Source organism: Bombina bombina, chromosome 2 (genome assembly GCF_027579735.1).
Source record: "Bombina bombina isolate aBomBom1 chromosome 2, aBomBom1.pri, whole genome shotgun sequence".
Taxonomy (NCBI): domain Eukaryota; kingdom Metazoa; phylum Chordata; class Amphibia; order Anura; family Bombinatoridae; genus Bombina; species Bombina bombina.
Genome location: NC_069500.1, coordinates 451,250,149 through 451,262,436, shown reverse-complemented (window position 1 = coordinate 451,262,436; position 12,288 = coordinate 451,250,149). Strand labels below are relative to the sequence as shown.

General features: G+C 38.6%; 1 protein-coding gene across 1 annotated transcript in view; it reads right to left on the bottom strand.

The window, feature by feature from the left end:
• Positions 1-11,272, bottom strand: part of LOC128646997 (peripheral plasma membrane protein CASK-like) — a 61,892-nt gene extending 50,620 nt beyond the window's left edge. The window contains exon 1 of the mRNA XM_053699806.1: positions 11,078-11,272. Coding sequence (XP_053555781.1) covers positions 11,078-11,272 — 195 coding nt within the window. The remainder of the gene's footprint in view (positions 1-11,077) is intronic.
• Between the last annotated feature and the right edge of the window lie 1,016 nt (positions 11,273-12,288).

Genomic DNA, 12,288 nt, shown 5'->3' with positions numbered 1-12,288 from the left:
TACCTACAATTACCTACAATTAACCTAACACTACACTATCAATAAATTAATTAAATACAATTCCTACAAATAAATACAATTAAATAAACTAACTAAAGTACAAAAAATAAAAAAGAACTAAGTTACAAAAAATAAAAAAATATTTACAAACATAATAAAAATATTACAACAATTTTAAACTAATTACACCTACTCTAAGCCCCCTAATAAAATAACAAAGCCCCCAAAATAAAAAAATGCCCTACCCTATTCTAAATTACTAAAGTTCAAAGCTCTTTTACCTTACCAGCCCTGAACAGGGCCCTTTGCGGGGCATGCCCCAAAGAATTCTGCTCTTTTGCCTGTAAAAAAAAACATACAATACCCCCCCCCAACATTACAACCCACCACCCACATACCCCTAATCTAACCCAAACCCCCCTTAAATAAACCTAACACTAAGCCCCTGAAGATCTTCCTACCTTATCTTCACCCTGCCAGGTTCACCGATCCGTCCTGAAGAGCTCCTCCGATGTCCTGATCCAAGCCCAAGCGGGGGGCTGAAGAGGTCCATGATCCGGCTGAAGTCTTCATCCAAGCGGGAGCTGAAGAGGTCCATGATCTGGATGAAGTCTTCATCCAAGCAGGAGCTGAAGAGGTCCATGATCCGGATGAAGTCTTCTATCAACGGCATCTTCAATCTTCTTTCTTCCGGATCCATCTTGCAGACCTCCGACGCGGAACATCCTCTTCTCCCGACGCCTACTAGCCGAATGACGGTTCCTTTAAGGGACGTCATCCAAGATGGCGTCCCTCGAATTCCGATTGGCTGATAGGATTCTATCAGCCAATCGGAATTAAGGTAGGAATATTCTGATTGGCTGATGGAATCAGCCAATCAGAATCAAGTTCAATCCGATTGGCTGATCCAATCAGCCAATCAGATTGAGCTTGCATTCTATTGGCTGTTCCGATCAGCCGGATCATGGACCTCTTCAGCCCCCCGATTGGATCAGGACATCGGAGGAGCTCTTCAGGACGGATCGGTGAACCTGGCAGGGTGAAGATAAGGTAGGATGATCTTCAGGGGCTTAGTGTTAGGTTTATTTAAGGGGGCTTTGGGTTAGATTAGGGGTATGTGGGTGGTGGGCTGTAATGTTGGGGGGGGTATTGTATGTTTTTTTTTACAGGCAAAAGAGCTGAATTCTTTGGGGCATGCCCCGCAAAGGGCCCTGTTAAGGGCTGGTAAGGTAAAAGAGCTTTGAACTTTAGTAATTTAGAATAGGGTAGGGCATTTTTTTATATTGGGGGGCTTTGTTATTTTATTAGGGGGCTTAGAGTAGGTGTAATTAGTTTAAAATTGTTGTAATATTTTTATTATGTTTGTAAATATTTTTTTATTTTTTGTAACTTAGTTTTTTTTTATTTTTTGTACTTTAGCTAGTTTAATTAATTGTATTTATTTGTAGGAATTGTATTTAATTAATTTTATTGATAGTGTAGTGTTAGGTTAATTGTAGGTAATTGTAGGTAGTTTATTTAATTAATTTATTGATAGTGTAGTGTTAGGTTTAATTGTAACTTAGGTTAGGATTTATTTTACAGGTAATTTTGTAATTATTTTAACTAGGTAGCTATTAAATAGTTATTAACTATTTAATAGCTATTGTACCTGTTTAAAATAAATACAAAGTTACCTGTAAAATAAATATAAATCCTAAAATAGCTATAATATAATTATAATTTATATTGTAGCTATATTAGGATTTATTTTACAGGTAAGTATTTATCTTTAAATAGGAATAATTTATTTAATAAGAGTTAATTAATTTCGTTAGATGTAAATTATATTTAACTTAGGGGGGTGTTAGTGTTAGGGTTAGACTTAGCTTTAGGGGTTAATACATTTATTAGAATAGCGGTGAGCTCCGGTCGGCAGATTAGGGGTTAATAAGTGTAGGCAGGTGGAGGCGATGTTGTGGGGGGCAGATTTGGGGTTAATAAATATAATATAGGGGTCGGCGGTGTTAGGGGCAGCAGATTAGGGGTACATAAGGATAACGTAGGTGGCGGCGCTTTGCGGTCGGCAGATTAGGGGTTAATAAGTGTAGGTAGGTGGAGGCGACGTTGTGGGGGGCAGGTTAGGGGTTAATAAATATAATACAGGGGTCGGCGGTGTTAGGGGCAGCAGATTAGGGGTACATAAGTATAACGTAGGTGGCGGTCGGCAGATTAGGGGTTAAAAAAATTTAATCGAGTTGCGGCGATGTGGGGGGACCTCGGTTTAGGGGTACATAGGTAGTTTATGGGTGTTAGTGTACTTTAGAGCACAGTACTTAAGAGCTTTATAAACCGGCGTTAGCCCAGAAAGCTCTTAACTACTGACTTTTTTTCCTGCGGCTGGAGTTTTGTCGTTAGATGTCTAACGCTCACTTCAGACACGACTCTAAATACCAGAGTTAGAAAGATCCCATTGAAAAGATAGGATACGCAATTTACGTAAGGGGATCTGCGGTATGGAAAAGTCGCGGCTGAAAAGTGAGCGTTAGACCCTAATTTGAGTGACTCCAAATACCGGCGGTAGCCTAAAACCAGCGTTAGGAGCCTCTAACGCTGGTTTTCACGGCTACCGCCAAACTCCAAATCTAGGCCTAAGTACATTCTAGTACACATTTTTGATGAATATAAATATATATATATATATATATATATATATATTAAAGATCATTTAGCATTTTTTACAGTAATAATTTTTAATTGTTTAATATTTTATATTTGAATAATGTGAAGTAAGATTAGTAATTCTTCAAGTGCGCTAACCCGACATTGCTATAAACCTAAAGTACAAACCCAGATGAGTGTTACACATATTTTACATTCCTATATTCTTCACATATAAAATTAGGTAATTTTTATATTTAAATATATTAATCTGATAATGTTAATGTTACATAGATATTTATACCTACATTATCCTGTAAGCAAAGAACAATGACATTTTAATCACATAAATACAGGTAGCCCTCTGTGTACACCGGGGTTAGGTTCCAGAAGGAATGGTTGTAAATGGAAACCATTGTAAATTGAAACCCAGTTTATAATGTAAGTCAATGGGAAGTGAGGGAGATAGGTTCCAGGCCCCTCTCAAAATTGTCATAAGTAAAACCTAATACATTATTTTTAAAGCTTTGAAATGAAGACTTTAAATGCTAAACAACATTATAAACCTTATAAAATAATCACACAACACAGAATATATAATTAAACTAAGTTAAATGAACAAAAACATTTGCTTAACAGCATTATAAACCTAATAAAATAATCACACAACACAGACTTCACTTGCATTTTTCTGCAAACAGTTCTTTCTATGTATTCCAATCTGGACTGATTTATAGACAGGACGATCTTGTTACTTTGAAATCTGCTTGTTAGCTCAGGTCTGGTTAAACTGATTAATTTCAGCATCCTTGGCTTTGCTGCAACACAAGCGGACAGCTCTACCTACTGGCTATTTTAATAAATGCACTGCTTCTCAATGCTTTTCAATAGCAGTCACATGACTGGAAAAAAAGTTGTTATTTTGAAACTGTGTAAATTGACCGTAGTAAACCAAGGGCCACCTGTAGTTAAATACATTTGTACACACATATATACATATATATGCAAACATACACATATTTAGAGATGTCTATCTATGTATAAATACAATATAGCCCTTTGCAATCAAACACATTATCATGTACTATACAGGGAGTGCTGAATTATTAGGCAAGTTGTATTTTTGAGGATTCATTTTATTATTGAACAACAACCATGTTCTCAATGAACCCAAAAAACTCATTAATATCAAAGCTGAATAGTTTTGGAAGTAGTTTTTAGTTTGTATTTAGTTATAGCTATTTAGGGGGATATCTGTGTGTGCAGGTGACTATTACTGTGCATAATTATTAGGCAACTTAGCAAAAAACAAATATATACCCATTTCAATTATTTATTTTTAACAGTGAAACCAATATAACATCTCAACATTCACAAATATACATTTCTGACATTCAAAAACAAAACAAAAACAAATCAGTGACCAATATAGCCACCTTTCTTTGCAAGGACACTCAAAAGCCTGCCCATCCATGGATTCTGTCAGTGTTTTGATCTGTTCACCATCAACATTGTGTGCAGCAGCAACCACAGCCTCCCAGACACTGTTCAGAGAGGTGTACTGTTTTCCCTCCTTGTAAATCTCACATTTGATGATGGACCACAGGTTCTCAATGGGGTTCAGATCAGGTGAACAAGGAGGCCATGTCATTAGATTTTCTTCTTTTATACCCTTTCTTGCCAGCCACGCTGTGGAGTACTTGGACGCGTGTGATGGAGCATTGTCCTGCATGAAAATCATGTTTTTCTTGAAGGATGCAGACTTCTTTCTGTACCACTGCTTGAAGAAGGTGTCTTCCAGAAACTGGCAGTAGGACTGGGAGTTGAGCTTGACTCCATCCTCAACCTGAAAAGGCCCCACAAGCTCATCTTTGATGATACCAGCCCAAACCAGTACTCCACCTCCACCTTGCTGGCGTCTGAGTCGGACTGGAGCTCTCTGCTCTTTACCAATCCAGCCACGGGCCCATCCATCTGGCCCATCAAGACTCACTCTCATTTCATCAGTCCATAAAACCTTAGAAAAATCAGTCTTGAGATATTTCTTGGCCCAGTCTTGACGTTTCAGCTTGTGTGTCTTGTTCAGTGGTGGTCGTCTTTCAGCCTTTCTTACCTTGGCCATGTCTCTGAGTATTGCACACCTTGTGCTTTTGGGCACTCCAGTGATGTTGCAGCTCTGAAATATGGCCAAACTGGTGGCAAGTGGCATCTTGGCAGCTGCACTCTTGACTTTTCTCAGTTCATGGGCAGTTATTTTGTGCCTTGGTTTTTCCACACGCTTCTTGCGACCCTGTTGACTATTTTGAATGAAACGCTTGATTGTTCAATGATCACGCTTCAGAAGCTTTGCAATTTTAAGAGTGTTGCATCCCTCTGCAAGATATCTCACTATTTTTGACTTTTCTGAGCCTGTCAAGTCCTTCTTTTGACCCATTTTGCCAAAGGAAAGGAAGTTGCCTAATAATTATGCACACCTGATATAGGGTGTTGATGTCATTAGACCACACCCCTTCTCATTACAGAGATGCACATCACCTAATATGCTTAATTGGTAGTAGGCTTTCGAGCCTATACAGCTTGGAGTAAGACAACATGCATAAAGAGGATGATGTGGTCAAAATACTCATTTGCCTAATAATTCTGCACTCCCTGTATAGCTTTTAACTCTTTAACTTTTTTGTAAAATATATATGAATGTATATATGAATAATTTTTATAAAATAGTGTGTATATGTGTGTAACTGTATTTTTAATGGTGTTTATGTTGTGTTTAGTGCAACTTTGCTATGCACTACCCTTTACGCGCACCAGACGAGTGTAACAGTTGATTGTGCTCTCACAATGGTGTTTACCATTTAAACAAATTTACTTCTGTTCTTTAATTTGCTTAGTTCTCTTGGTATCTTTTGTTTAATTGCATACCTAGTTAGAAGCAGCAATGCACTACTGGGAGCTACGAGCTGACTGGTGGCTACACACATGGGGTAGATTTATCATACTCCAGGCGGACATGATTTGCTATAGCTAATCATGTCCGCCCTGCATCGCTAAATGCCGACAGCATACGCTGTAGGCATTTAACATTGCACAAGCAGTTCTGGTGAACTGCTTGTGCAATGCCAACCCCCTGCAGATTTGCAGCCAATCAACCACTAGCAAGAGGTCTCAATCAACCCGATCATCTGAGGTCAGGCAGATTGATGTCTGCAGCCTCAGAGGAGGTGTACGAGTTAAGGAGCAGCCGTCTTAAGACCACTGCTTCTTAACTCCTGTTTCCGCTCAGAAACAGCTGCATTTGGCAGACTATGGGGCATAATAAATTGGCCCCATATTCTTTATTGGCTTGCATGATGTGTTCAGCTAGCTCCCTGTTGGCTCGCTATAGAGCCACATATCAGCCCAGTCTAAACTTGGTATAATTTTTTGCTCCTTCAACAATGTATACCAAGAGAATTAAGATAATTGTATAATAGAAGTAAATTGGAACTGTGTTCTATCTGAATTTTTTTTTTGCCTCTTTAAACAGTACCGTAAAGTTTTTAGAACTTTGCACCGGACAGGTTTATTGAAAGGGGTATTTGGGAGGATATAGTAACAGGTCGCAATAATCTGGAACAGGAATGTTATGCTGGAAAAAAAAAACTATTGTTGTTCCCATTTGATGTAATGGGCATCACAATTATTTATAACCTGTTACTATAAAACAAAGTTGTTCTTACTTACTAGTACTGCCACAAAAAACTGAGATAACTGAAATAGGATTGATATATTTTTTTGTTTGTTTGTTTTTTTTAAAAAAACATACATTTCTAGCCTGTAGCTAATAGTCAACTTTGTGTAAAATCCGGAGGATTTGATTATAGATACAACACAATTTCCCTTAATCTTGCAATATATTGTTATTTTCTACAATTCCTGGAATATTTTTGCTTCCATTAAAATATAATCTATGGCTCAATAGAAAATCAGATCTCTTACTGCAACCATTTGCACCATATACAAATGGAATTCATTTCTAGGTCTTAAAGGTTTTCAAATACAATTATTAAGGCCTTAGATGTCATTGGATGATTTATTTTGAAGTCTTTATTTTTAGTTTTATGTGGTCACATTATGTTTGTAATTTCAAAACACTTAAACCATTCATTGTAGACACTTAAAGTTCCAAGAATGAAAGTCCTTAGTACCATATGTAAAACATATTTTTTAGATTGAAGCAAGTTTTGACATGGCAGCAGTAGTTATATTTTTTAAACCTACTGAGTTTCCACAACAAAACTATCTTAACATTTTTATTTAAAAACAAAATGAAGCTCTTAAGCATGGGGTCAAGCTGTGTGCATATGTCTATACATAATTATGTATTTGGTATTTGGTAATTTTGTGTATTTTGTATGGTATATAATCCAACTAGGGGTGATGCTTAATTAGAGCACAGGACGTTGTTGCACAAGCAGCTGCTTGAGTGATGATAAATGTGAGCAGCACGATGTTGCCTGTCTGCCACAATCAAGGATGGAGAGATTACCTAGTTGGGAACTTGTCTGTCTGCATAATGATAAATAGAGCTACTATTTTTTTATATCTATTCAATCTGGAGTGGTAAAATGCTACACTTTTTTTTATAGAGTTGGTCACTAGTGAAGAATTTTACAGTTACATCAACAGTGTTTATATATCATGTTGTTAAAGTTATTCTGGGGCACTTGTACTAAATAATTAGTAAAATACAATTCTTGGTTTAGTTTTCCATGTTTATATGATATGTAAATTTATGTAAACTGTCATCCCCAGCTCCAGAAAAATATCATAAAAAGAAATGGGAAAAGAACATGCTTATGTCAAATATATTTATTATTGTCTTTGGATTTATAGATGAAAAAAGTCATAACTAATAATTAGCATCTATATATAAAACATATAAGTGTACTGCACTCTCAGACTGCACAGGGTACACATCCTAAGTCACTGTAAAACCCACAGCCCTGAATACTTACAGACAACTGTACAGTTACCAGCAACTCAGGCAGTTAACCCCTGTCCAGCATGGGTGCAAAGCCCATAGGGAAAATTACAAAATGAAAATATCAGCATGACACACAGAATATCTGGCACTCTTTTGCAAGCACACAGTGATATTCAAAAGCAAACATGGACATGGGGTTAATTTCCTGAGTTGTTTCAAACTGTACAGCTGTCTGTAAATATTCAGGGTAGTGGGTTTTACAGTTTTGTTTGAAATCATTCATTGTGACGCTGCAGGTTAGGGATCCAGGTTGGAAGAGACCTTGACATGGTTATGGGCTTAAACCATTTGGCGCAAAATGCAATTAACTAATTTTTGCTTTTAAATATGTCTGTGTGCTTGCAGGAGAGTGCTAGACTTTGTATGTGTGTGTATCTATCTATCTATCTATCTATCTATTCGGGTATAGCGCAGTTGATCTATTGCATTGTCGGGTTAGTGGACGAGTGATAACCATCAAAGTCAAATTACTGCCAAATTACTTTTATTACCAATTTGGCTTTGTTCTCTTGTTATTCTTAATTGAAAGCTAAACCTAGGAGGGTCATATGCTAATTTCTTGAAAACTGCCTCTAATCTGAATGCATTTTGACCACTAGAGGGCATTAGTTCATGTGTTACATATAGATAACATTGAGCTCATGCACATGAAGTTACCTTGGAGTGAGCACTGCTTGGCTAAAATGCAAGTCTGTCAAAACAACTGAAACAAGGGGGAAGTTCTCAGAGGCTTAGATACAAGGTAATCGCAGAGGTAAAAAGTGTATTTCTATAACAGTGTTGGTTATGAAAAACTTTGGTATGGGTAATAAAGGAATTTTCATTCTTTTTAAACAACTGTCCCTTTAATTGCACTTAAGCAATCATGTTTACTTTCAACTTGTAATACGAGTGCTACACCTGATGCATGCAAACACCCGCAATAGGCCCCTTTTCGCTTGAGCGTAACTGTTAATGCTCCACTCGTAATCTAGCCCTCTATCGGCTGGTTTGTTTTCACTTTTGTGTTGGTCTACAAAAAGCTTGTAAAGACTCCTTTTATATTAGATATGACAAAGACAAACACTGTGGGGACATTGATCATACAAGAGATAAGCATAAGGCTATATTATAAACTAATTAAGTATATATATATATATATATTTTTTTTTTTTTTAAATATGGTCTTACTTAATGGTTCTTATCTTTCATCAAAATCAATGCTTCCATATTTTAACATAGTCTTTTCTAAAAGCTTAAATTTTAGCCTTGGAAGCTAAAAATTATCAAAACTTGCAATTAACTGCCAAAAATGCAACTATCAAATGTGTTTTATGAAACGATCACTGTGATAATGTAAAAGATTTCATTATATTGTGCAGAATATACACCTTTGATAATGTATATTCTTTCATGCTATTAATGTAATCTCAGGACTATAGATTTGTCATTCTTTAAGACATTTTTTTTTTATCTTAAACCTATTACGACAGGGTAATTCATATTATTGCTGTAAATGCCTTTGGTGAATAGGACTATAATTATAGTGTACAGCAGGTGACCTTAATACAAATGCTAATCAATGCTACCCATGAGGCAATTTAGTCCATTAATGATAACCTGTCTGTTTATCAAAGTATCCCATATAAAAAGGTAAATGCAAACAAAGTTCAGTTTTAAAAAGAAAAATATATAAATGCTTGCAGTTGCATCAGTTTTGTATTTAAAACCTAATGTTTTTATTCTAGGTGGGAGCAAAGCAAGAGCAAACACTTTATATATCTGATCTGTAGACCTTAATTCAAGATTTATATGGCTATATTCATGAATTAATTATTGTACACAATTATTTTTCTTTATTAAAGTAGTTATTAATTATCTTTAGGTTCAAATTTTGTATTAGAAGCTATAAGGTATGTTACATAATTAAGGAAGCAAAGTAATTAGCAAATGAACAAACTATTGTTTTACTAGTTATCAAATGGAGCAAATACTATGTATGACCCCCCTATGAGGCATACATTACGCTTTATAAATAATACAACACACAAGAGAAGTGGCTGTAAAGGCCGCAGCCCGCATTTATTAAATTATTTAATAAATATATAACATATAAATTGAATTCAACAACATGTAAACTTATAAACCAGTATAAAGAACCTAAGGTGCTTGCCCACAGAGATGTACCTTCCACCGGCATACTGCCAGGTACATTCCCCCCACACAACTCTACCGCATCTTTTGGGAGGTACCACTTAACTTACATCCCATGAAACAAGCACCCCCGCCACAGCACATCACGGACATGCAGACCGCACACGGGCCAAGGCCTGCAACACCCATTCTAGAATGTTGAAGTTAATAAGGTAAACACCCACCTCGTTCAGATGAACCCCATCTTTTAAGAAAAAACAACAACCTGTCTCTTCAAATTTAACATGCCATATACAGAACCCCCCAAACTTGCTCACAAAACTGCTAACTGTTCTATTGATCTTTTTTTCTAGAGGTCTCTAGCTTCTTGTGATCCCAAGCCACCCTCCACACTGACCGGGGCTCAATGTCAGACCACACAATAACAAGATCCGGGAACAACTCCCTCAACCTGCCCAAATCCCTCTTAATCTTGCCTACTAAATCTTTTTGTGGCTGGAAGCCCAAATCGTTACCCACGGCATGGATCACTAAAATAGCTGGAGGCCTAAACAACCTAGCATAGTCCACATCCTTTCTAAGCATCTAGTCAGACCTCAATCCCCTGACCCCGAACCATCTTAACAACACTGTCTCCTCAGGAAAGTTCAACTGGACTCCTTGTTCTTTCACTGCCACTGCCTTGCGGGCCCAATATATGTAGGAATGCCCTATAATCCAACAATGAACTGGACCTGTCAAGACAAATAACATCCTAAACTGTCAACTCTGGCCTAACATACAAACGATAACATCCAGACTTCCATCCACCAATTCTCTTTAACCCATTGTCACCAAAACCTAAGCTGGCAGCCTCAGTGGCAGCCCCAATGCGTAAGGAATGCATCCAATAATCACCCGCCGGATAACCTAGCCTCACCAACCCCTTTCGCAAGACAACTAAGAATTGAAAATGAGATAATACCGACCGATCTTATGCACTAACAGAGGAAGGAAACCAACCGGCCGCCTCTCCAAAAACCTTAACATAGAACCAACTGGGCAACATGCCCCTCCTATTCTCCCAATCCTTACCCAATGACCCAGCCCCTCCTGATCCGTTTTGGATCACCTCAACCAAATCCACAACACCCCATCTCTGATGGAAACATCGCTGTCCTGCAGGCCCACCACATCCCTCCTATTAGCCCCCACTAATTCTGATATACGAAAGGCTCCAAAAAAGGCCAAAACAAATGCTGCCCTGAACAACACTGTCTCAAAGTCCGCTGAACAAACCACACCCAAAACCTCCACCAACTTGACCAGCATATCAAAAACCACCGGCCTCCTATTATCCGAACTCCCCTTATCCCTGCAAATCCCCTTCACCACCAACTGAACCACAAACAATTTAGTTATGTCCTCCCAACCCAACAGCCTAAAAAGAAACCCCAATGCTGCAACATTCCTCCTCACCATAGATTTCAACATGCCTTTTTTACTCCACTCCCCCATCCACTCCAACAAACCCCAAATTCACCCTTCTCTAGAAGACTCCACCCCTTTAAACCTCAAAAATTTCAGCCACTGCCCCCATGTTCTCACATAAGCATCCTCGAGCTAACGCTCCCCTTGCCACCTTCAACAGTTCCAAAACTCCAACTCCAACAGCTCCAACGGACATCGAACTCCTACCTCCTCTGCCTCTAGTGCCATCTCCCGAAACCGAGCCCACTGGAATCGAGAAAGAGCATCAGCGATCACATTTTGACAACCTGGCACATGAACAGCACGGAAATATACATTCATCCGCATACAATCCAATACAAACAGCCTGAGCAAGTGCACAACTGGCAGCGAGCTAGACGATAACTTGTTTAATGCAAACACTACTCCAAAATTATCAGTATGGAAAACCACCCTTCTGTCCCGCAGCCTACTGGACCATACATTTAACGCCACCAACAGTGGAAAAAGCTCCAAGAACACCAAGTTCTTAGTCAGCCCCTTCTCCCTCAAAACCACAGGCCATGACCCCACACACCACTGCCCATACAATACGCCCCGAAGCCCACCGACCCCGAAGCGTCAGTGAACAAGTGCAACTCTTCATTGGACACCAGCTTCTCCTGTACCAAAGCCCTCCCGTTAAAGGCATCCAGAAAAGTCAACCAAACTTTCAGATCCTCCTTCAGCTCGGCTCTCAACCTGACCCAATGCCGCGGGCCCTTCACTCCCACCGTGGCCAACGAAAGCCTCCTGCAAAAAACCCTCCCCACCGGGATAATCCAGCAGGCAAAATTCAATTTGCCAACCAACGACTGAATTTCCCGCAGCTGTTGCTTCTGCTTCCCAATTGCCTCCGTAATGGAGCCTTTCAGGTCCACCAATTTGTCCTGAGGCAAACGACATTCCATTGTTTCAGACTCAATCTCAATACCCAAAAAACTCAAAGAAGTTCCAGGACCCACCGTCTTTTCATGAGCCACCGGGATCCTAAACCCACA